We start from the raw sequence: 26,567 nt of genomic DNA, 5'->3' as shown, positions 1-26,567 counted from the left end.
CTCAAAAGAAATCTCTGAAGAACCTCTGAGGTTGCTAATATCCCCATTATCTCCGTGTCCTGTACTGATTATATATAAAGTAGTCAACCGTTTTACAATCCATGAAAAGGTTGTGATGTAATTAAATGCATGGTATAAATATATGGGGGGAGTAATGATCAGTCAGTTTTGAAGAAGTCTGTGTTTCCGTAATCAAACCAATGTATCAAATGCCTCTAAAAAACATTTTTTCGTGCATATTGATATGTTTTTTTATTTTGAGATTTATGATTTACTTTCAAACAAAAAACAAAACTGCATTTTCTGCTAATAGTTTTTGGTGCTGACCCCTGCTCATTTCCATGGTTACTACCACCCTGCAATTAATCAGTGGTAGCCATGCTTGCACACTATAGGGAAACCTGCCAACCTCTCTGGTAGCTGGGACCACTGGAGTGTGCATAGGCTGGTGCTTTTTTTCTATAGTATACAAGCACGGCCATGTAGGGGATAGTGCAGAGATCTAAATGCACTTACTATTGTTTCTGGGCGCCACTCCATTCGCCCGCTGTGGCCCCCGTTGTATTCTCCCGTCTGGTATGATAATTTTAGCATTGGAGCAATAAGGAGGAGACTGAGTCTTTCTCCGCAGGCGTCTCCTTCTCCCTGGCTGTGAGCTGTCTAATCCCAGCAGAGAGCGTCACAGCCAGGGAGAAAAAAAAACCCTCACCTTTTCCCTGGCTGTGACGCTCTCCGCTGCGATTGGACAGCTCTACAGCCAGGGGAAAAGGAGACGCCCACAGAGAAAGACTCAGTCTCCGCCTCATTGCTCCGATGCTGAAATTAGCATACCAGGCGGGAGAATACAACGGGGGCCACAGCGGGCGAACGGAGCCGCACCCATCAAAAATTGTAAGTGCACTTAAATCCCTGCACTATGCTACTACGTAGCCTGATACTTCGTTTATAATGTCTGGACCCATGAAAGGTCCTCTTTTAGTGTCTTGTATTAACTTTTTCTACATGATAAATGCCATTTGCTGAAGCAAGACAACCCCTTTAATTGGAAAACCCCTTTAAATTATTAAATTCTGCATCCACTAGGTGGTATTATTTAAGTGTTTTCCAACAACTAAATATCAATATTAAAAAGACAGAATATTTTTTTTTATACAAAAGCATAAATACATAAAGCCGCCATGATGGGAGGTGAGCTTCCATATATATATATATCTATATATATGTATAAAATTAATTTTTTTATGCACTTATATAGCGCTACTATATTCCGCAGCGCTTTACAGACATTAGCATCCAACTGTCCCCAATGGGGCTCACAATCTAAAGTCCCTATCAGTATGATGATAAATATAAACATGCTGTATATTTACATAGACATTTAATGATCAAAATACAGTAATAATATGCGCCATACAATCACACAAGTGGAGTGTAACCTGTGTTTTATCACTCAACCAAATACACATCCTTCTAATACACAGTACTTGTCTTCAGTGATGCATCAGTACAACATGTTCTTTGGAAGTGCTTGTACTTTCTTCTCTTCTATTCATATTCTTTAGATTCTCAAGTGCTCGTTCTGCAGAGAACGTGATGTCTAATCCCGCTTTTGATTGCAGCCAGGATTCTACATGCTTTTTGATCTTTAGCGTTATTGCAGGGTCTTGGCAGGAAAATAAAAGGAACAGGCTTCAGATTATATGAATGAACAATTCAAAAAACATCAGCAAATATAAAATAGAATTCTTTATTCAATTAATTTCCCTCACTTATATAGATTTGACATGTTCTGCAGCACTTTACAGATTTTAGAATCAGGCTGTCCCCAATGGGGCTGACAATCTAAGTTTCCTATCAGTATGTCTTTGGAGTGTGCGAGGAAACCAGAGTACAAGGAGGAAACCCACAGAAACAGGGAGAACATACAAACTCCATGCAGATGTTGTCCTTGGTTGGATTCCAAACTAGGACCCCAGCACTGCAAGGCACCAGTGCTAACCAGTGAGCCCCCTTGTGAACTATTATCTACACTACATAAACATGTTTTCCTCTATATGAGAGCTATAAATGTGCAATCTGCTGCACATGTATGGCGCTCCGATCGAGAGGGCACAGGAGTTGTGCCCGCTCAATCAGTACAAGAGCCTCACTGTTTCTGACAGCTGGGCCCCTAATGTATCTGTTGGCATAGCTGAAAACTCTGATGCAGTCGGATTAAAAGGGTTGTCCGGGCTTTTTATATTGATGACCTATCCGCAATAAACAGCTTAAATAAGCAAGCAATCAAATCACATGTGTATCTAATCCTATGATGTACGATACAGCCTGCTGAGCTGTGTATCTAATCCTACCTTATATGATAGTGCCTGCTGAGCTGTGTATCTAATCCTACCTTATATGATACTGCCTGCTGAGCTGTGTATCTAATCCTACCTTATATGATAGTGCCTGCTGAGCTGTGTATCTAATCCTACCTTATATGATAGTGCCTGCTGAGCTGTGTATCTAATCCTACCTTATATGATAGTGCCTGCTGAGCTGTGTATCTAATCCTACCTTATATGATAGTGCCTGCTGAGCTGTGTATCTAATCCTACCTTATATGATACTGCCTGCTGAGCTGTGTATCTAATCCTACCTTATATGATAGTGCCTGCTGAGCTGTGTATCTAATCCTACCTTATATGATAGTGCCTGCTGAGCTGTGTATCTAATCCTACCTTATATGATAGTGCCTGCTGAGCTGTGTATCTAATCCTACCTTATATGATAGTGCCTGCTGAGCTGTGTATCTAATCCTACCTTATATGATACTGCCTGCTGAGCTGTGTGTCTAAACTATTATGCACATGACAGTATCCGTTTTGCAGACTGCAAGTTGCGCATCTGTTAAATAAGGATACCGTATGTGTGTGACCCGCATTTTTTTTGCAGAGCCACTGTCTTCTATGGGTTCGAGGTCTGCATTTTGAGGACCAGAATAGGACATGTTCTATCTTTTCCGGAACTGACACACTGATGACGCCATGTGTTTTCCACATCCGTAAGTCAGTTCCAAAAAACATAGAACATGTCCTATTCTGGTCCTCAAAATGCAGACCTCGAACCCAAAGAAGACAGTGGCTCTGCAAATAAAAATATGGGTCGCACATAGAAAGTATCCTTATTTAGCAAATGCTAAATTTGCAGACCGCAAAACAGATATGGTCATGTGCATGAGGCCTAATCCTATCTCTTTTGGTCCTGCCTGCAGCAGTGTTTATCTTGGTCTATCATGTGTGATACAGCCATGATTGGCCCAGAGAACACGGTCCATGTGTCGCCGACCGACCCAAACTGACTGTATGACAGTAACTTATGATACAGTCGATCTCTTATCTCATTGGGAGGTAAGTACATGAGGTGAGTACACAACTACAGCCCCGCAGTCAGATAAAGACTGGTTGTATCATACATTGTATCATACATTACTGTCATATAGTCAGTGTGGGTCAGAGGAGCCACAGTTGGCCTGGACAATGTGGTCGACACATTGATTGTGATTCCTGGATCACAGTTATTTGCATGAGCCCCATAACTCATCCAGTGCCATCCACAGTGTGCCTCATGTGCCGTCTAGTGCCCCCTTTGCCCTCCACAGTGTCCCAGTGACATGTACAGCATAGCGATCAGCCTCTATGGTTGATCGCTATGCTGAGACTCAAACGGCGCTTACATCGTGCTACAGGCTTCTCATAGAAGCCTGTACACTCAGAAGATGGCCGGATCCCAACACATGCGCAGTAGTATGCAGTCGTTGGAACCTGGAAGGCCAGCAGGAGGTGGTGACGTCAGTGATGACTTGTCATCTCCTGCCTTCAGAGAGGAAGACAAGAAGGCCGGGAGGGACCAGAAGAGCCAAAAACGCTGCAGGAGTGGTCATGTGACAGTGAAGAGGATTCTGCGAACCCTTGTGCTGCAGAGGGTAAGTATACCTGTAATATTCTTCCCTCCACAGGTAATTGTAATGGCTTAAATCTAAAGTAGGGGCCAGAGAACTCCTTTAATAACTATTTAGTGAGCTATCACTCTTGTCTTAAAAGCATAGAAAGTTACATTTGGAAATTTTCCCCTACTTTTCCATAAATGTAGGATTTTTATATAAATAAAGGTAAAACCCAAATTTACCGCTAACATGAAATACAATGTGTCATGAGAAAATCTCAGAATCTGTTGGATAAGTAAAAGCATTCCAAAGTTATTACCACATAACGTGAGATTTATAAAATTACGCAGTCTATATTTTGAAAACTAGCTGTGTCCTGAAGGGGTTAAATCTGTCACCAGTTTTATGAGGTCCTACCTAGTGACACATGCCATTAGAAAAATGCTGGGTCACTTTCTTATACTTACCCAGCCATTCGGGAAATTTTGCATGGCGGAGAGCTGGAGCTGTTCGATACAGACCATGTGTCGGAGAGTCCTCATGTTCATGCTCTACCAGCTCTCCCCACCCCCATCACTCATCAACTTCTCTTTCCTACCGCAATCATGGCGGAGTACGGGGAGACTCAAGAGCTCATGAATATGAGGATCTTACAGACAAGACTGCTCTCAGCTTATCCTGAAGTAACTGACCCAGCGTTTTGCTCTGGGTATCTGTCACCAGTTTATAATGCACTCATGTAGGGCACAGTAAAAGTAGTTACTGAGTAAGTTTTAATATGGGCTTTGATGTTATTGTGGTGCTTAGAACACCATCCTATTAAAGGGGTTATGCTACCATTAAATGATATTTTAATATAATTCAGCATGAAAAACAAGGTACTTTTGTCATTTATTTTCTGTTACAAAAATGCTCCAGTTGTAATATATTCTCTTTACTTCATTATAATGATCCCCCTAATGTTCAATCTGTATATTGTGCTTGTCAACCTACTGAGCTGGATCAACATGGTCGCACATGCTCAGTTCCATACTTCCACTGCCAGCAGCTTATCTACTGAACAGGGAAGGTTCTAGGTTTCTTAGATAGCAATGTCATGTGCTATATGATGCCTGATTTTCATGTTTTACATCAATCATGGTATAAACCCTTTAACTGTTCAGGTTAGTACAGCTCTGAGGTGGCGCTAGGGGTTCTGGTTCTTAGTGAAGAGATGCAGCTGGTATATTGAGCCTTAAGGCCTCTTTACACTGGCTGACCATCGACCCTATAGGTGCTAACAAGCGTTCGTTTGCAATGATCAGCCGGTGTAAAGGTGCCGCTGATAACCTGACGAACGAGCAGGTAATATGATCGTTTGTGCGGTCACCTAAATCATTGTCTAAACACCACTCTGCTGCTGGCAAACAATGATTCTCTATGAGGACGAGAGATGGCAATAGTGATTGCTCCTCCCCATACTGTGGAGGAGATCGCTGCATGCACTGTGGAGGAGATCGCTGCATGCACTGACGTGCAGATGCTTGCCGGAAAGCAACGCTTCCTTTCTGACAATAGTCTGCTCTACCTAACAGTGTAAAGGCAATGCTCATTATTGCATACTTTTTTCCTATGGAGCATTTCTTGTAAATAAGTCTCTATACACCAGCTGGATCTCTTCAATGAGATGCATCAAAGGCATCTCATCCAGCCAAACAGTAACCTGCTCCCTACTATGGGCAAGAACCCCAAAACAGGTATGTACAGATGGGTGTCTGGCTAGCTAATATGAGATAGTTTTCTTTCACATAGACAGTCCAAAAGTGAAGAACATTTGCAAGGGCGGCAGATTGTTAGATTTAGGGAGGACATCAGTACAGAAATATAGCTAGTAAGTTTCTGCCGTATACCACTGCCACACAACGTAACAGATATCTCGTAGCAATGGCAAAAGAAAATGAGGATTCTAGAGAGCCCTTTTCCTTCAGTGGTGGCTTTTGACCTCAAGTCCTTTGCTAAATGTACCAGCAGTCACACTGAAGCTAATCTGGTTAGAGTCCGACATGTGTGAAGGGAGGGAATGGGAACCTATGGTGTCCCTAATAAATAAATAAAAATGCAAAAAGTGTCCCCCATGCTGTAGGCAGGTCCAAATTGACAGAAGGCAAAGCAACACAAGTAGGTGGGGTGAACACAAGTAAATGGGGCCAACACAAGTAGGTGGGGTCAGTACGAACATAGAACATCACAAGATAACATCCCAGCAGAACCAAATACCACATGACCATCAATAGCTGCCATGTTCTGCTCTCCTCCAGTTGTCTCTAACTAGGATATGGAGCAGGGGACCACAGCTCTGAGCCAGCTCTACCTTCTACATGCTGGACTTCCCCTACTTATGACCTCTATAGTGCCTCCAGTAGTATGTCCCCCAAGTGGCCAAGGAAAGAAAAAAATGAAATGCATGAGTCCCATTCCAAGATGCTGTCTCTCGTGCAGGCCACCGCTCTTTTCCAGTCTGTGGCCTGAGAAACCTGTGTCCCTGCTCTATTTGTGCACTGCCTCATATAATGAGGCCCATGAGGGTGAACAGCAGGCCAGGGAGCCATGGGTCTCATGCCCCACTGCAGTATTGCAGGCCTGTGCTTAACAACACAATTGAAAACACAGGGGTACCTGTGCCCGTTGGCCAGGTACACAAATGCCTGATGTTCCCAGAGTTAATTAACCCTGACAGGATCAGATCATTATGTACCCGGGCAGGGTCAGACTGGATTCCTTGGGCCCACAAGAGGAAATTATTCTTGGGTCTCAAACCCCATATAATCAATAAGGTCTAATGGGTTTTGATTCAAAGAAATAAATCCTAGTGGCAATTTTTGAAATCCAAAGGCAGCTCCAAATTTTTCAAATTTTAACTGCCAGATACCATTGTTTATGGGGGGACAAGCTGCTGCCAGCTGTCTGATAGTGACTTACTCCCCTCTCCCCAGAATAAACACATGTACAACCAACCAAGCATGCATGTGTATGAGACATTTGGGAGAGACAGCTGACTAAGCAACAGAGTTGCAGATAGCCAGACCCACTTGCGTGCAATTATGCCATGTTAGATCTCATAAGGCGCCCACCTGTTTTATATCCATCACATTCTAGGTTATACTGTTTCAGAAAGCTGTGGGCCAAGATGACTTCTTTAGCATGTTCTTCTTGAGCTCTCAGAATGAGGGCCCCGAGAAGCTCAGAGTTGTTGGAGGTGCTTCTGTAATACAGCATGTGAGCCAGTTCAAGAGAATGCGATTTCCTTCTCTGAGCAAATGTCTGTGGAGGACAGACATTAAAAAATTACTATAACTCCTAGTAGACGGTAGGATACATGAAAACAATAATAGAGTTAGTAATTACATTTAAAACTTTTTTTTTGTTGTATAAACATTTCACACAAAAATATTTCATGTAAAAAAACATTGTCCTGTACTATACTGCAAAAAATATCACTGCGGCTACTGCGCAATATATTTCACAACAAATGCGCACAGAGTGAACGTGGCCTCAGTGTCAAAAATAAAAAGTAAGTCCTATAGGATGAAATAAATGCTCTGGTGTGCACCGGCATGGCTGAAAGTACAAAAGGAAACGCAATTAACCCTGCAAACACTGAATATGTGGCTTATTAGTACTGGAGGACTGGGAAGCAGTGAAGGCTGTGTACTCACCGCTTCCTGGTCCTCGGCTGTCGTCAGGTCACAGCACAGGAGGAAGAAGATTGTGGGCGGTGAGGAGTGGTGGCGTCCGGAGCAGGAGAAGTAAGTGTTTTTTTAATTTTATGTGCTCTGTGGCTGGGGGCTGATGAGAGGCATGGGGCTCTTATCTGAGGTCTGATTGGGGGTCATTCACATTGGGATCTGATCTGAAAGCTGATTAACATTGGAAGTCTGATTGGTGGTCTAACAAAAAATATTTTTTTCTTACTGTCCTCCTCTAAAACCTAGGTGGACAGTATGGGCCGGTGTGTCTTATAGGGAGGAAAATACTGTACTTTTCCTTATGCCAGTTCGGTAGGTCTCTACTTTTTTGTTTTCATTGTCCATGTGGATATAAGGCTGTCTACATTTTGGACCTGCACCCTAGCTATCCATCTTTCCCAAGGATGTTTTTAGTTCAGAGAAGTATATAGCTGGAGCCTACTTTCAATAAATTAATATCAAATGAAGTTACCATCCAGTTCATGTGCAACTCAAGATCCTGGAGGAACTCTATACAAACAAGGGGAGAACATACAGATGTGTCCATCCATACTTTTTTTCTTGTGGCACAAAACATGATTTTGCAATGCTCTTTGAGAAGATGCCTATGTTATGTGCAGCCACCCAGTGGAAGTCATGTGTACTGCAATCTGTCAAGGGTTTAGCTGGCAGGTCGCAATATTGAATTTGATTTGTTTCATGAGAAATTGGAGTCCTTACCCAAACACAAGCGAAGAGTCGACACATCTGTATAACTTAAAGAGGACCTGTCATCACAATATGCAAAGCAATCTGAAGAGCAGCAGAAGCTGAGCAGATTGATATATAGTTATGTGGGAAAAGGTTTAGTATAACTTGTAATTTACACAATTATATCTTTGCTATTTTCACTTCCTGTGAACAGCTATCGGTACAGGGAGGAGGGGTTATCAATGACTGACAGCTATCTCAGTATGCACACTAATACACACAATGCTATCACTAATAACCTCTCCTCTCTGTACCCATAGGTATTCACAGGAGGTAAAAAAAGCAAATATATGAATCTATAAATGACAGGTTTTACTGAATGTTTTCCCCAAAAAATATATCAATCTGCTTGGCTATAACATGGTGCTTTTAGACTGCATTGGCTTTTGTGGGGTGCATTCACATGGCCATAGGACGGCAAATCGTGGATCTGCAAAGTATGGTCACTGGCCATATACACTCCGCATTGTGGTGTAGACCCAGTGACTTCAAATCGGTCTGCGATCTGCAATATGTGACCTAAGATAGGACATGTCCTATCTTTTATGGCGCACAGGCACGGAAACACACAGAAGGGCTTCCATGTTTTTGTGTGCACCTAGATCTGTGCCTCCACACCACAAAAGATACTAAATGTCCTATCTTCGGCCACATCTTGTGGATCGCAGACCGATTATGTCAATGGGTCCGCACCTCGATGCGGAATGCACAAGGACGGTACCCGTGTTTTGCGGGTCCACGGTCCGCAAAACAGGCATGCGCCACTTAGGGTCGTGTGAGTGCACCCTAATAAGAATGTTGCTACTGGTTAGATTCAAACCCAGGACCTCCGTGCTGCGTGAGGTGTTCTGCCAATGTACTGACTGCATAATACAATCATGTCATGGATGATTTTGCTCCATCTATCGACAGCATGTTACGGAGCAGGACATTTAAATCAACAGATTTCAAGGTATATAAACATGCACTGTAAGTCAAATGCAATAAGAGTCAAATGGAGAAGAACTGGAACAGCAATGACTCATCTCATCTCACTGGTCAGTCTGCCAAAATCACTCCAAGGTGCTGCAAGAAGTCACAAAGCATCTACGGCTGGGTTCACATCTGCGTTGTTATTTTTGCTTTTCTGATCCGTCAAACAGATGCATGTAGATCATGTGGGCACTAAGTAACTTACATGCCATGGCCGAGGAGATGGATGTGGAGCAGCAGTGCCTTGGTAATGGTGACCAGTAATAAATGTCAATGAGTAAAATATCTGACAGATTTATGCACACTGTGTACTGAAGTGGCCATTCCTTCTTATAGTTTAGAAGAAATGGAATCAGTCTGGCTTTGACTTCTTACCGTCCAAGTTCGAAATGTCATGAATCCAGCAAATAGGAAGAGCAGAAAAGATGTTCCAATCTTCAAGTCTGTGAGGACCACCATCCCGACATTGACGAACACTATTCCTCCACTCACTAGCAGCATAGTGTTAATTAGCGTGCGGTCAACACTTGAAGTCCGGACCTTTACCACAGGAAGAAGTTGCTCCAGCCCCTCCAGAGGTATGTCTTTGAAACACTTCAACACCATATGAGTATTTTTGGGGCGAGCTGCCACTAGGACTCTCTTAAAATATTGCCTAGTGAAATAAGAAAGTCACACATTACATCGCTCTTATAGGTCTAAATACCTATCCCCACTGTGCATGGAAACAATAAACGACAAAACAGTCCAATATGAGCCGCATCTGAACTGGAATGTGCTCCAAAACCTTGTAAACAATACAGCACATAATCTACTGTCCATTTTGCAACATTTCTATATTTACATTGTAAATGTTGAGCACGCAGAAACATGTCTTGCCTTTCTGGTGGGGTGCGAGGAGATCTGGTGAACCAGGAATCTTGAGGATTGGTACTAATCTGTAAGGAAAGAGGTCCTACTCTCTGTCCAAGAGCCCAGTAATGGATGTATTCATACTTGTCAAGATTTACATGCACCTGAAAAATAAATCACTGCAAATTATAAAACGTGAAAACAAGGAATTCTGAAATACCGGCAAACCATGACGCTGGGATGGATCTGTCGAAGGATACAAATGGGTTATAACAGGGTTTGTTGGTGTTCTCTGTAGGTTTTTTGGATGGCAAGAAAAGTGCTGCATCCTTCACTACTCTTGCCATCCTAAAGGAGGCTCTGAAAGCAGGTGTGAATCACGCTTTATAATTTTGCAAATGCAAAGAGCATGCCTATTTGTGGCCTAAAATGGGTTTATCCGGTAATTAATATTGCTAACCTATCCTCTGGATAGGTACATCGGTCACATGGCCTAGTTGCAGCTCAGCCCCATTGAAGTGAATGGGGGTGAGCTGCAATACCAAGAACTGCCACTATACAATGTACGGTGCTGTGCTTGGAAAGCGGTTATGAAGCTGCAGTACTCACCAGAACTCCGGCGAGCGCAGCGGCTCCCTGAAACAGCTGATCGGCGGGAGTGCCAGAACTCGGAACCCCACCGATGTGATAACGATGACCTATCCTGAGCATAGGTCATCACTATACATTCCTGGATAACCCCTTTAAAAGATGAGGACACCTTTGCATTCTTTAGTGCATTGTATGTATCATATGTAATAGAGACAAAAGCTATTTGGGTAAGATTAAGGCCTCATGCACACGACAGTGTTTTTTCAGTGATTTTTCAGTGATTTGGCTTCAGTGGTCCGTGTCCGATTTTGCTTCAGTTGTTTTTCCTTGTGTCTTCCTTTTTTTTTGTCTGACCGGGAAAAAAAGGAAGGTTAATGAAAAGTGTAATTTAATTGCACCAAGGTAGAAAAAAACGGACACGGGTGACATACCAGTTGTGCATCCGTTTTATTTGACGGACCCATTGACTTGAATGGGTCCGTCCTCCATTTTCCACTGACAAGAATAGGAAAGGTTATATATTTTTTGACGGACTGGAATCACGGACGCGGAGATAAAACTGAGGACTATCAGTTTTTTTTCACAGCTCCATAGAAATGAATGGGACCTCCGCTAAACTGTGAAAAATGACGGAATGGACGCGGATGCACACAACGGTCGTGTGCATGAGGCCTGCAAAACTCGGATGCCGCCTGTGTGCATTCCGCAAATTGCGGAATAGGCAGCACAATATAGAAATGCCTATTCTTGTCCGGGATTGCTGACAAGAACAGGACATGCTCTATATTTTTTGTGGGGCAGCGAGAACGGAAAAACGGATGTGGACAGCACATGGTGGTCTCTCTGCATCTTTTGCGGCCTCATTAAAATGAATGGGTCCACACTCGTTCCACAAACAAAGGATGCGGACCCATTCATACGGTCATCTGAATGAGCCCTTAAACAAGAATTAGATGAGAGAACATTGAGAACACTTTAGGCATTCTGAACTGCATGCTACCCTGCATGATGTAGAAACAAATCAAGCAACATGTATGGTGGAAGTCATCACTTTAAATATGGCACCCCCCCCCCAATAGCCACTGTACAGTACAATGATAGCCAAGAGCCTGCTTCAGACTCCGATAACCATCATTGTTGTAGGTGGCAGCACTGTACTGAAATACAGCGAATGGTGTTCTCTGTGATGGATAAATATCCATTGCAGAACACAAAAAACATCATAGCCCGTACTACTAAAATATAAAAGATTTATCCCATGTGGCCTCAAAAGGGCCAATTCGCCATTTGTTTGTCCCCAAATAAATTAAATGAAAAGTGATCAAGTCTTTTTTTCCAGTATTAAAACACAAGAAAAACTATACAAGTGTTTTATCTCTTTAATCGTAGTGATCTGGAGAATTAAGGTAACTTTACCAAATAGGGAAAAACAAAACCCATAAAACTGTGGCGGCATTGTGGTCTTTATTCCAATTCCTCCCCATTTCGAATTTTTTTCCAGCTCCCCGCGATATCATATGCAATATTAAGCGATGCCATTATAAAGAACAACTTGTCCAGCAAAAAACAAGCCATCAAAAAGTTATGGCGCTGGGAAGGCAGGGAGTGAAAAACAAAAAGGCAAAAATAGAAAATGGCCCTGGTTCAGTTTAAATTTGTGTCGATTCCGGCCAATATCAAGCACTCAGTATTGCTGACAAACTATGATGTTCAAACCTTTAAAACCTTTGCATTGATGAGGGGCAATCACCCCAAAATTAGCCGCTTGAAGATGAGGTCCTGTACAGATGTACTAATTCTATTTTATTTGCTCTAATCATCTGTCAGCAGATTAGTCCCTAAGACACTGGCTGACCTGTTACATGTGCACTTGACAGCTGAAGACATCTGTGTTGGTCCCATGTTCATATGCGCCTGCATTGCTGAGAGAAATGTTTTTTTTTAGAAAAATTTTACATGCAATTGTATGGGGGCAGTCGGTCAGTGAAAAACTGAGAAAATAGAACATGTGAATAACAGTCAAAAAAACTGCCATGTGAATAACCCCAAAGACTACCATTGGTCTTAAAATGGACGTGTGAACCGAAGACGAGTTCGGTTTCAAGTTTTAAAGTGGTTTTCCACTTTAAAAATCAACTACCAAAGTTATTCAACTAAGTCACACGCGAATTCATGAATAACTAACTTCGGCTCATCGGAGCCCATACATTCTAATACTGTACGGAGGCGAACCTCAGTGCAGTATTAGGCTAGTTTTACACTGGAGTTTTGGCATTCCGTTTGTGAGATCCATTCAGGGCTCTCACAAGCGGTCCAAAACGCATCAGTTTTGCCCTAATGCATTCTGAATGGAAAAGGATCCGCTCAGAATGCATCAGTTTGCCTCCGATCAGTCTCTATTCCACTTTAGAGGCGGACACCAGAACACTGCTTGCAGCTTAGCCAGACGGATCCGTCCTGGCACACAATGTAAGTCAACGGGGTCGGATCCGTTTTCTTTGACACAATAGAAAACGGATCCGTCCTCCATGGACTTTCATTGGTGTTCAAGACGGATCCGTCTTTTAAACATAGAAACATAGAATGTGTCAGCAGATAAGAACCATTTGGCCCATCTAGTCTGCCCAATATACTGAATACTATGGATAGCCCCTGGCCCTATCTTATATGAAGGACGGCCTTATGCCTATCCCATGCATGCTTAAACTCCTTCACTGTATTTGCAGCTACCACTTCTGCAGGAAGGTTATTCCATGCATCCACTACTCTCTCAGTAAAGTAATACTTCCTGATATTACTTTTTAACCTTTGCCCCTCTAATTTAAAACTATGTCCTCTTGTAGCAGTTTTTCTTCTTTTAAACGGATCCGTTCGGTTGTATTATCTGAACGGATCCGCACCAAACGCGAGTGTGGAAGTAGCCTTATTCCGAGTAGTTTTGAACGAAGCAGCTTCGGATGTAGCATTCAAAGCTTGCTTCGTTCAACTCTAATCAATTCCTTGGACATCACTTGCAGAAAAATTTGAAGAAGATTGCATTTGCAATGCTGTCTGTCTTTGGACATATTTGTGAGAGCAGATCTCACATATGAATGCCATCCTCTGCCCGTCACTGCAGACCACTCTGAGGCCTGTGTCCAGCTCAAAGTCACCTCGTATGAACCACAGCTGGATCGTCTTCACAAAGAAAGTCAGCGAATGGTAAACGTAACTGATTAGTTAGTTTCTGTCACATACACTGGCACTCCGTACAAAAAATGTTGCCGACCCCTGATGTTTTTTTTCCCTTTGTTCAACTGTTGAGCCGGTGACATTGTTTGTGCCTCAGTTTTTTTTTTTCCATTAGACCAATGTTCACAAGATCAGCTGCATTTTTATGAATATTGGTTTAACCAACAGAGGAAGGTAGCATCAAATCTTTTACCTGCACTCCATCCTGGGGGTGATGCACTATTAGGGCATATGCCAATGCATCCTCTGACAAAATGTTGAAATTTGCCTGATCCAAAATAGGCTGTAAATGCTCCAGTACTTCGTTCTCCCTGGTTAGTTTCTCTGAGTCTGAAAGTCCTGGAGTTTCCAGCAGGGCATCACGGTCAGGGTTAATAGGATCATATAGGACCTAAGAGACAAAGTATATTGCAATGATCCTATTTACCAGTAGATTTCCATCTACACAATGAAAATGAGATAATGAATGGGAAACTAGCGCAAAACAAACTGAGAAAGTATCTATCTTACAAATTCAACACATTTTCTGGCAATGTCAACTACTTTCCATTAGGAAGAAGAAGAGCTAGTAACATAGCACACCTCTCACTCTGGAAGACGCAACCCACCCAAATAATTACCTGGACAAATTTATAGTCACCAAGTCATGGTGCATTTCCCCTACAGCCTTGATGACCCTTCTCTTTCAAATAAGTAAGTGTATTTCTCCCATCACATAAACTGGGCATCATCAGCCGTCAGCCAAAATCTGAAGAACTACTAAAGCCTTGAGATACAATTCTCCAGATGATTTGCATGCTAAACAATATCCACCTCATAGAAAACAAAACAGGAAAAATAATCCTCCCGGGGATTGAGTTTGCAAACAACAAGCTGGGAAGGAAAACGTCTCACCTGAAGCTTCTGCAGGATGGAGTTGTAAGGCTGAAGGAGGGAGACTTCCAGTTGTTTCGCAAAAGAAAGGAAGGACTTCTTTTCTATTTCATTAGATGAGTGGAACTCCTGGAAGGTACAAGTGGACAGTGGGGTGTCTTTGGAGGGTAGGAAATCAAGTAGCTGGACAATTACAGGACTCCCAGAATAGGGGGATGAATAATAGAGAACATGCTCAGTACTGGTCCATGAAGCCTAGTTCACCAAACATTACATCTAGTACTTTTCTTAAAGCTTCTCAATCTACTGTTGTAAGAGAAAATAAGATATCTGCCACTCAGACTGCTATAAATGGGCTTTTCTGGGATTTTGGTATTGACGACCTATCCTTAGGTTAGGCAATCAATGTAAGATCAGAAGGGGTTCTAACAGTGGATTTAGGGTACTTTCACACTTGTGTCAAAGTTTTCCGGTATTGAGTTCCGTCACAGGGGCTCAATACCGGAAAAAACTGATCAGTTTTATCCTAATGCATTCTGAATGGAGAGCAATCGCAATCCGTTTAGTATGCATCAGGATGTCTTCAGTTCAGTCCCTCTTACGGTATTTGGATGGAAAAAAAAAACGCAGCATTTTTCTCTCCGGCCAAAAATCCTGTACACTTGCCTGACGGCATTTTTTTTCAACTGGAATGTATTAGTACCGCATTTAAATTGCTGTATTGATGGATCCGGTCTACGCATGCGCAGACCTTTAAAAATGTAAAAAATTATAAAATACCGGATCCGTTTTTCCGGATGTCACCAGAGAGACGGATCCTGTACTGCAATGCATTTGTGAGACGGATCCGCATCCGGATCCATCTACAAATGGTTTCTGTTTGCATACAGATTGGCAGTTCCGTCAAATCCAGCAATGCAAGTGTGAAAGTACCCTTAGAAGGACAGATAATTAGGTGGATTGTTGGGAATAAACATTCCTGTGAATTCTCGTTCCCGAAAATCTGCCTGTCTAAGGCTACTTTCGCATTTGCGTTGTTAAGGGCTTGAAGGCCGTGAAGGCCGTGCCCGTGCTGTGGACTGCAAATTGCGGTCTGCAATGCATGGGCACCGCAGACCCATCACTTGAATGGGTCCACCATCCGTCCGTTCCGCAAAAAGATAGCACTTGCTCTATCTTTTTGAGGTGTGGAGGAACGGAACCCCAGAAAGCACTCCGTAGTTGCTTCTGTAGTGTTCCTTCCCCCGCTTTCATTCCACATCTCCGGATTTGCGGACCCATTGAAGTAAATGGGTCAGCATCCGTGATGCGGAATGCACACGGAACAGTGCCCGTGTATTGCGGATCCGCAAATGCGGTCCGCAATACGGCAACAGGCAGCACACGTTCGTGTGAATGAGTCCTAATTCTGATATTGAGATCCGGCAGAGGATCTCAATACCAGAATTAAACAGATCCATTTTTATTTTTCACATCAGCATGCATCTGTTCCATTAGGATGCGGTTGTGTGAAATCAAAACGGGACAAAACTGATTCATCACTAAATACATTGAAAGTCAATGGGTGATTTTGTAAGCTCCTAAGTGAAGGATCCGTTTCATTCCATCTGCAGCGTTTTTTTATCCAGTCACAAAACAGAATGCTGACGGAACGGAAGACATCCTGAACGGATCTCTTTCCATTCAGAATGCATTAGGACTAAATGGAAACATTGATTTTGCCGGTATTTAGATCCTCTGCCAGATCTCAATACTGGAAAACAACAATGCAAGTGTGAAACAGGCCTAAAGGTGCAGCAGATAGCCCAATGAATAAGTGAAACACACGTTCATTGGGTGAAAACCAAATTACGTACCGGTAATTCCCTTTTCATGAATCCTCCATGACGGCATACCATGATAGATGACCCGCCTCCAACCAGGTAGAGACAGGAAGTATAAATTTGACTCTCCTCTGGCTCCTCCTAAGTGTCTTTCTGGATCGACAGCCTAGAGAGTGTTCTTTTGAATCTTTTCATTTATTCCCTTTTTTTTTGCACACCATCACCTACGTGTAGTCCTATCATCGCTACTTCTATATTATATATACATATATATATTTTTTTTTTTTTGCCGTGGGAAACCCCTATGCCGTCATGGAGGATTCATGAAAAGGGAATTACCGGTACGTAATTTGGTTTTTCCCTTTCATCCTCCATGGCAGCATACCATGAGATATAAGATATTAAACAACTAGGGGGGATTATAGCTTGAAGAACTTTCCTCCCAAAGGCTAGATCTTGACCTGCCTTAACATGGACTCTGTAATGTTTGATAAATGTATTAGGGCTAGACCAAGTGGCCGCCCTACAGATCTGTTCTAGTGAAGCGTTAGGAGGCAGAAACTGATCTTGTAGAATGGGCTGTAAAGCCTTCAGGAGGTGATTTCCCTAGCGCTTTATATGACTCTGAAATAGCCGTTTTAATCCATCTGGAAACAGTATTTTTTGTCGCTCTCTGCCCCTTATTTGTACCAACAAACTGAACAAATAAAGAGTCCGTCTTAATGAAGGTTTTCGTAGCTTCTAAATATATTAGAACTGCTCTGCGTACATCCAATTTATGAAACCTTTCCTCTCCTTCCGTTTTTGGGTCTTCACAAAACGAGGGAACTAATATTTCTTCTTGCCTGTGGAAATTAGACACAACTTTGGGAAGGAAGTAGTTATCCAATTTAAACGCAATTCTATCTGAAGAAATAATACAGAAAGGCTCATTAATCTTTAGGGCCTGGATTTAACTAACCCTGCGAGCTGACGTAATTGCCACTAAGAACAGAGTTTTTAGTGTTATATATTTTACTGAGACATTTGACAAGGGTTCAAAAGGACTTTCTATTAGGCCTGATAAAACCACATTGAGATCCCAGGGGGGAATCATGGATCTCAACGATGGACAATGGTCTCAGTCTGTCTGCCCCTTTTAGGAATCTGATAATCCAAGAATGATTGGCAATTTTCTCATCAAAAACTGCACTAAGAGCCGACACGTGAACCCTTAGTGTATTGGGACGTAGACCTTTGTCCAGCCCGGATTGTAAAAAACCTAGAACTGAAAGAATGGAAATTTTTAGGGAATACTTTTTCTTTCATACACCAGGTATTAAAAGTTCTCCACACTTTACCATAGATTTTTGAGGTGATCTCCTTTCTACTGTCCGTCATAGTATTGATGACCGAATCTGACAAGCCTCTAGCTTTTAGAATCATCCTTTCAGGTTCCAGGCTGCCAAATGCAGCCTTTCCACCTCGGGATAGTGAACTGGTCCCTGCGACAACAAATCCTGATCCCAAGGAAGAATCCACAGACTTTGAATGGACATGATCTTTAACAGTGGAAACCATATTTTTTTTTGCCCATAAGGGGGCTATTAGGATAACGTGAGCTCTGTCTTGCCGTATCTTCCTTATCACTCGAGATATTAGTTGCAAAGGGGGGAAGGCGTAAGCCAGATGAAAATCCCATTTTATTGATGAGGCATCTATCCCTTCGTTTCCGTCTTTTGGATTGAGGGAAAGAAAGCGATCCACCTTTGCGTTTGCGGCTGACGCAAAGAGATCTATCTGGGGAAGCCCCCACTTTTTTGTTATTTGGCGAAAAACTTGCTCCTTCAAACTCCATTCTGTTTGTTTTATCTCGACCCTGCTTAGGAAGTCTGCTTTTACATTTAAGCTTCCCTTTAAATGGACTGATTAAAGGGATTTTCTTCTGCCCAGGAAAAAAAAAAAAAAATCTGTTATCTGGCTCAGGCATTTGCTCCTTGTTCCACCTTGATGATTTAAATATGCCACCACTGTTGTATTGTCGGATCTTATTTGAACATCCTTTCCTCTTATGTATTGACTCGCAACTTTTATTGTCTCCCAAACTGCCATCAATTCCTTCTGGTTTGATGACCAAGTTTTTTGGTGGTCTGCCAGGGTCCCTTGGAAATAGAGATGAGAGTAATGCGCTCCCCAACCCCAAGGACTTGCGTCTGTTGTGACAAACACCTGTTCCTCCGAATTACATGGAATTCCCTGAAATAGGTGATTTACTTGTTTCCACCACTGAAGAGACTGGTTTACTGCTAAGGGAATCAGAACTGTTTGTTCCAGTGAATTCTGGTTTCTGTCCCAGCAGGTTAATACCCAATGGTGCAGAGTTCGAGAGTGGAACTGAGCCCACTTTACTGCAGGGATGCAAGTAGTTAAGGTCCCTAGTAGTTTCATAGCTTCTCGTATTGTACAAGACGGATGACTTTGAAACTTTGTGACTTTTTCTACCACTCCGGACACTTTTTGCTCTGTAAGAGACATCCTCTGACGAGTGGTGTCTAGGGAGAGGCCCAAGAAAATTATTTCCTGGGACAGGACTGGTTTTGACTTTTCCCAATTTATTAACCATCCCGCTAGATACAGTGTCTGACAGGTAACAAAGAGATTGTTCTCTAGGGACTGTCTTGTCTCGCCTACTATCAGTAGGTCGTCTAGGTAAGGGACAATCAGGATGTTTCTCCTTCTCAAATGCACCAGCTCCAGCATCACCTTCGTGAAGATCCTCGGGGCTGAGGTTATGCCAAACGGTAATACCTGGAATTGAAAATGGAAAAGATCTTTCCCCAAATAGACTGCTATCCGCAGGAATTTTTGAGACTGTTTGCATACCGGAATATGGTAATATGCGTCTCTTAGGTCTATGGAGGCCAAAAAGTCTCCCTTTTTTAGCAGATTCACAGTTGATCTTATCGTTTCCATTTTGAACCTGTTGTATTCTATGAACTTGTTCAAGTTTTTTAGGTTTATTATTAACCGTAATTTCCCATCTGGCTTTTTTACTAGAAATACGGTTGAATAATATCCCTGACCTTGTTGGGAAGGGGGAACCGGAATTATGGCCTATTGAGCCAGTAACTTCCGAATACCTTCTTCCAGATTTCCTTGAAGAACGGTTGTTCTTTGAACTGGAGTAATCCTGAAAATATTTGAGGGAGGAGGAAGACAGACCACAATTTTGTAGCCTTCTGATACTATATTTAAGACCCAAGGGTTTGTTGTAATCATTGCCCAATAGTCTAGAAAAAAACTTAATCTTCCTCCTACCTGAGATCTGGCGTCATTACTTTGACGATTCCGTATTCTTTGTAGTGAACAAGTATCCTCTACTCTTTTGTTTTTTCCCCCTGACCAGCCAGAATCTCTATTCGTTTTCTTTGTTTGAAAGGGAGCTCCTTTTTTAACTCTCCAAAAGGGAAATTTCCTTTTCCCAGAGTCCCTGGGAAAGGTTTTTTTTTTAGTCGGAAGCCTTTTCTAGGATAGATTCTAAATCCTCTCCAAATAACAAATTCCCATGAATAGACAAGGTACATAACTTCAGTTTTGAACTGACCTCTCCAGACCAGGATTTTAACCAGAGGGATCTCCTTGCTACGACCGCTAACCCAGTTGCCTTTGCGGCCATTCTGACTGATTCTGCAGTAGAATCAGACAGAAAATCCACAGCTTTAATTAATAGTGGAAAGGAATCTTTTAGACTATCATATGTATTACCGTTTTTCAGCAAGGATTCTAATTGCATGAGCCATTTCTTTAAAGACCTGGATACTGATTTTACAGCTAGGTTTGGTTTAAACAGGGCCGCACAAGCTTCCCATGTCTTTTTGAGAGTTTGATCCGTCTTTTTATCCATGGGATCCCTTAAAGATCCCATATCCTCAAAGGCATTGGGACCTTTCACCAGTTTAGATAGGGATACGTCTATCTTAGGACAAGTCGTTAATAGAGCCTCATCTTCACTAGAAAATGGAAACCGTCATCTTATTGTTTTAGGAATGAACAATTTCCTATCCGGGGTCCTCCATTCTCTTTTAACTAGCTCATGCATATTTTTATGTACTGGAAAACCTCGGTTAGACCTCTGTTCAAAGCCACTAAACATTTCATCGTGGACTGATCTGCGGACCTTTTCCTCAGAAAGATCCATAGTGGCCCTAACGGCTTTAATTAATTCTCTGGTATCCTCAGAGGAAAAAAGATAGTTTTTAAATTCTGAATCAGATCCAGAAGAGTCTCTGGAACATAATTATCCTGATTCCGAATCTTCATCTAAATCCGAATCAGAGGTTTTTGTCACCTGTTTAGAGCAGGAAGGAATTACCGAGGGATCTGACATAGCAGACCTGATTTCTTCTCTGATCGTAATTTTAAGTTCTTCTTTTAAAGACTGAACCAAATCTTTAGAAATATTGTCAGTACATTTTACACAAACTTTCCTAGTATAGAAATCTGAAAGTTTTACAGAACAAATACTGCACTTTTTTGCCCGCTGACTAGTTTTAACTTTCTGAGCAACCTCTTTCTCACTCTGCAAACATACAGAAAGAAACACATATAGGGGCGGAGCCTGACCTCGCTTCATGGCGGTTGCATCTGAATAGTGCTCCCGTCACCAAGCTCTCCATAAGCCTGTCTATAGCACGTTTTGCCTAATATGGTGAAGATTCAACCTAAAGACTTTGCTGAGAAGATGTCCAGCGTGAGTAAAGTCGCCAAGCAGGACAAATCTATGGAGAAATACCTGAACAAACCGAGACCTCGCTCAGATACAGTGCAGCCCAAGATGGCGCAGGCGGGCGCGAAGCGGAGGGACGGAGGGGCCGGTGGCCTGATTGATAGCTCGGACGCAGATGAGGATTACATCTCGCCCTCTTCAGGAGCAGTGGCCGATCCTCCGTTGACTGCAGCTTATCTGGACTTAGCCCTGAGCAAGGCTTTAGCCCCGCTAGCCGAAGATCTCTCCCTCATTAAAGCTGATATCCGCCATATTGGCGACAGGGTTGAAACCCTGGAACAGCGGAGCGAGGACCAGAAAGTTCTCAATACAGCGGTCAGACAATCATTGTCATTATGTCAAACGGCTCTTAATGACTCCATCGCGATGATAGAAGATCAAGAAAATAGGAGCCGGAGGAAGAACTTATGGATTAGAGGCTTCCCAGAAGCATCCGATAAGAAAAATCTGTTCAGCATTATGAAGGAACTGTTCTCCTTCTTGGTGGGCGCTGACCGGGCCACATCCATAACAGTGGAACGTGTGCATCGCTCCCTCCGACCCAAGCCCTTACCCTCGGAGAATCCGAGAGATATTATTTGTGGGTTGCTCAGCTATAGGGACACGGAGGCTTTGCTGAAGAAAGCGCGGGACCTTCCTGATGTTTTTATTGGCAGCTCAGAAGTCCAGGTGTTTCAGGATATCTCACCCACCACGTTGCAGAAGAGAAGGGTGATGAAACCCCTAACCGTGGCGCTGAGGGAAGCTGGGATCAACTACCGCTGGTTATTCCCATTCGGTCTCCTGATCTCCGCAAGGAATAAGAGATTTACCATACGTACCCCAAGCGATCTGGAGCAGATATGGGAACCCTTAGGGATCGCTCCGATTAAACTCCCGTCATGGCTTCCTGTCTCCATATTACCCGACTCACCTGCTGTCAAAGCTCCGTCCAGTTGGTCCACCGTCAGGAGACAAAAGATCCATAAACAGCAGCGCTCTCTTCAGCCTGACTCTAACGATTGAGAGGGACTTGGAGTCATCCTTCATATATCTTCCTACCAGTTCCAGGAGTTCCTGAGGACTTCTTTATCTAACCCGGTTGGACTCATCTTCCCTTGCTTTTATGTTTTGACTACTAATGGCCTCGGCACTTCTTCCTGCTTTATGGGTCTCTTCTTATATGGAGGTAATTGAGATCGTACCTCCCCACAGCAAATGGCTGTGTGGGCTATAATTTTGACCCGCATTGTTAGTTTTCAGGTTCAGGTATGTCTGTATTACGAAGTACTAGCCAAGTAGTTATTTGGTCACCACTGTTATCTATATGGTTGTTCTGTGCTAATACCTTATTTGTGTTTCTACATGCGCCATAGAGGCGAACTCTCCTTAAGCCTTATTGTGGAGAGTTTGGGCGGATCAGGCTTCTTTGTACCTCTATACTGATTATCTGCCCCTGCTCCAATTCCATTGGAGCCAAGTATACCTACTATTTGTTCATTTTATTGTTCGTTATGTTCATCAATATGTTGTCACAAGTCTGGATCACTTTTGGGGTGAGCGGGCGGTTACTAAGCGGATTACCTCCTGATAGATTGTTATGGCCCCATTGTGCTTAACAATAACCTCCCTTAATGTAAAGGGTTGTAACCATCCCGTTAAAAGGAGCCGTATTATGCAGTTGCTCAGGAGGGAGTCAGCGGACATCCTGCTACTACAGGAGACCCATTTTAAGAAGGGACGCATCCCTAACATGAATAAGTCAGGTTATTCCACATGGCATCACGCTTGTTTTGATAAAGCTTCCAGAGGTGTCAGTATAGGTGTACACAAAAACCTTCCATTTGTGATGACCTCCATGTTATCTGATCCTGAAGGGAGATATATCCTTCTGAGAGGTAGACTGGGCTCAAAAGAGATTACGGTCTGCAATCGGTACGCACCAAATACGGGCACGGCTAGGTGGTTGTGTAAATTGCTCACCATTATTTCACAGTTTACATCCGGCCTTTTACTAATAGGGGGGGACTTCAACCTCACCTTGAACCCAGCACTCGACTCCTCGACGGGAAGATCAGTGGTTCCAGCTACACTACTGAGGAAGTTGAACAAGCAATTGCTTGATATGGGCGTGTGTGATGTGTGGAGGTCCTCCCATGGTGACACTAAAAATTATACTTTTTACTCTGTCCCCCACAAGTCCTATCATAGATTGGACTATATTTTTATTCCTGACAGGTCGCTTATCAATGTTCGTAGGTCTGATATACTTGGGATTACGGTCTCTGACCACGCTCCTGTAGTGTGTGTGGTTACCCTTCTGGATTTGGAGGGGTTTGAGTGGACTTGGCGGATGAATCCCACTATTTTGGAGTCAGCCTCGCAGGTTACAACTTTAAACGACAAATTGTCTGACTATTTTAGGTTTAATGATACCCCCGAGGTCTCCCCAACTTCTGTTTGGGAGGCTCATAAGTCAGTCATTCGGGGAGAAATGATTTCTCTTAGTTCACATCTTAAAAAGTAGAGGCAGGAGCAAGTCACCTCACTACTTGCCAAAATAGCGGAATTAGAAGCTACTCACAAAAGGTCCTTGACCCCTGATACTCTTAAAACTTTGTCTGCTCTGAGGAATGAATTAAAATCAGTCCTAAATATTAAGGCTGCTCAAGCCTACCTGAGACTTAGGCACAGACAATATGCCCACGGCGACAAAGGCAATAAACTCATGTCTATACTAGTAAAAAAACAGATCCAACGTTCCTTTATTTGTCAAATGGTTGATGAGAAAGGCAAAAAGCATACCACCTCCTCAGACATAGCAGGAATCTTTGCCAGATTCTACCAATCCCTTTATAACATCAGGTCAGGGGAACTGGGGGGTGAGTCTGCCCATAGATCCCAATCAATTAAAACCTTTCTAGACGCCCTCGAGCTGCCGGTTATCCCTGAGGAAGCCAGGTCCTCTCTTGTGGCTCCAGTTACTCTGGATGAGGTGAGCAAAATACTATCCTCTGTTCCTAAGGGCAAAAGCCCAGGCCCTGATGGGTTACCTATTAATTATTACAAGAATTTTTTTCCCACCATAGGTCCCTATCTAGTTAAGTACTTTAACTCTTTGCTCTCAGGAGCATTACCAGCTAAACAAAACTTAGAAGCTTTTATAGTGGTCATACCGAAGCCTGATAAGAACCCTGAATCCCCAGCAAGCTATAGACCAATTTCTCTGCTGAACGCAGATTTGAAGCTATGGGTAAAGATTTTGGCTCACAGAGTGGCTCCGTTGCTGCCTGGATTGGTGTCTCCCGAGCAGACAGGCTTTGTGGGGGGTAGAGAGTGCAGAGATAGTACATTCCGAGTCCTACAGGCCATTGATTATGCTCTGAAGCACGGGTCCCCTCTTGCTTTGCTCAGTACAGATGCTGAGAAAGCATTTGACAGAGTGGATTAGGGCTTTATGCAAGCTACCCTTGCAAGGTTCGGCTTTCCCCAGATCTTCATTTCTGCTGTGCTCTCTCTGTACTCCTCCCCCCATGCCAGAGTACGTGTAAACGGGATACTATCCCCCTCATTCCCAATAACTAATGGGACTCGGCAAGGATGCCCGCTTTCCCCCTCCCTTTTCATCATGTGCCTGGAGACACTGATCCAGGCAATACGACAGGAGGAGGCGGTTGAGGGGCTGCAGGTGGGTCCTGTGACACAAAGTGGCAGCATTTGCGGACGACATGCTCCTCCTGTTGTCTAAACCTGCGGCAGCTTTCCCTGCCTTACTTAATTTACTGGAGACTTACGGGGCCATATCCAATTTTAAAATAAACCTTGCCAAATGTAACGCTCTCTCCATTAATCTCCCTCACAAAACTGTCTCAAACCTAGCCACTAATTTCCCCTTTGTATGGGCCCCTTTACATATTAATTATTTGGGGATAAAGATCACCTCTAAGCCTTCGCAGCTATGTGACCTTAACTACAATCCAATACTGATAGAGGTTAAAAAACAATTAGATGACTTGCGTATCCTATTCATGTCCTGGTTAGGCAGGCTACACATGATAAAGACCTATGTGCTTCCTAAAATTCCCTATACTATACAGACGCTCCCAGTGTATGTCCCCGAACAATTCTTCACATCTCTGCGCAAAATTCTTTCCTCCTTCGTCTGGAAACAAACTAAACCTCGTTTAGCACATGATACGCTGATACGCCAGAAACATAAAGGTGGAATCGGATTGCCAGACTTTAGATACTATTATTTATCCTCCTTCCTTAGGTTACATTCAGAAATACTAAATCCTAATAATCACAAATTAGGCTGTCAAATTGCGAGACAAGTTCTCACCACTACTGAAATTGCTAGACTTTGGAGGGTCAAGAAGGCCTCTAGTTCACCCACACAACGGCACCGCTGGGTCTTGACGAATTCCTCACCCTTCTACCAAGGTGTCTTATCAGCCTGGCAGAAGATGTCACATCTTTTAGGTCTCCAGACATGCCCATCGCCCTACATGCCGATTAAACTCCTCCCATATTTTCTGCTTAACGGATATTCAGACACATTCGGCATGTGGTCGAGGCTAGAGAATCACACTGTTGGGGATGTACTGACTAATGTGTACCATGTGAAAGGGATCTCCTGGAGTCTCTCAGGTTGGATAGTTGGTCCACATTACACTACGCCCACTTCAGCTTTTTCTGTAGGCAATTTCTGAGCATGACCCACACGACATATATCCCCTCCTGGTATGATGTCCTTCTGACAACAAAATTGCCAGTGAAGAAATTTCTTTAATTAATATATAACAAAACTCTGGAGGCTAGCTCCGAATTTACCCCCTCGTTTATTACTCAATGGGAAAAAGATTTGGGCGATCCTCTCGAGGCTACGGACAGAGGGGACATTCTTAGCCATTCTTAGCCATTCCCATGGCTTCTCTAGGTGCGTCCGTATCCAAGAGAACTCTTATAAACTTGTAACCCACTGGTACCGTATACCTGCTATTTTGCATAAAATGGACCCCAATTACTCCCCATATTGCTGGAGATGTAACAAAGATCTGGGCACGACTTACCACGTGTGG

The 26,567-nt window shown here is 43.1% G+C and overlaps 1 protein-coding gene across 1 annotated transcript in view; it reads right to left on the bottom strand.

The window, feature by feature from the left end:
- Positions 1-822: 822 nt before the first annotated feature.
- TMEM143 (transmembrane protein 143) overlaps positions 823-26,567 on the bottom strand; it is a 43,334-nt gene continuing 17,589 nt past the window's right edge. Inside the window, exons 3-8 of the mRNA XM_044278072.1 lie at positions 14,941-15,048; positions 14,240-14,437; positions 10,252-10,388; positions 9,748-10,027; positions 7,036-7,225; positions 823-1,663 (exon numbers count right to left, since the gene is read on the bottom strand). Of these exons, the coding sequence (XP_044134007.1) occupies positions 1,491-1,663; positions 7,036-7,225; positions 9,748-10,027; positions 10,252-10,388; positions 14,240-14,437; positions 14,941-15,048 (1,086 nt within the window). The 3' untranslated portion in view covers positions 823-1,490. The remainder of the gene's footprint in view (positions 1,664-7,035; positions 7,226-9,747; positions 10,028-10,251; positions 10,389-14,239; positions 14,438-14,940; positions 15,049-26,567) is intronic.

Source organism: Bufo gargarizans, chromosome 2 (assembly GCF_014858855.1).
Source record: "Bufo gargarizans isolate SCDJY-AF-19 chromosome 2, ASM1485885v1, whole genome shotgun sequence".
Taxonomy (NCBI): domain Eukaryota; kingdom Metazoa; phylum Chordata; class Amphibia; order Anura; family Bufonidae; genus Bufo; species Bufo gargarizans.
This window is presented reverse-complemented; position numbering and strand designations above follow the sequence as displayed.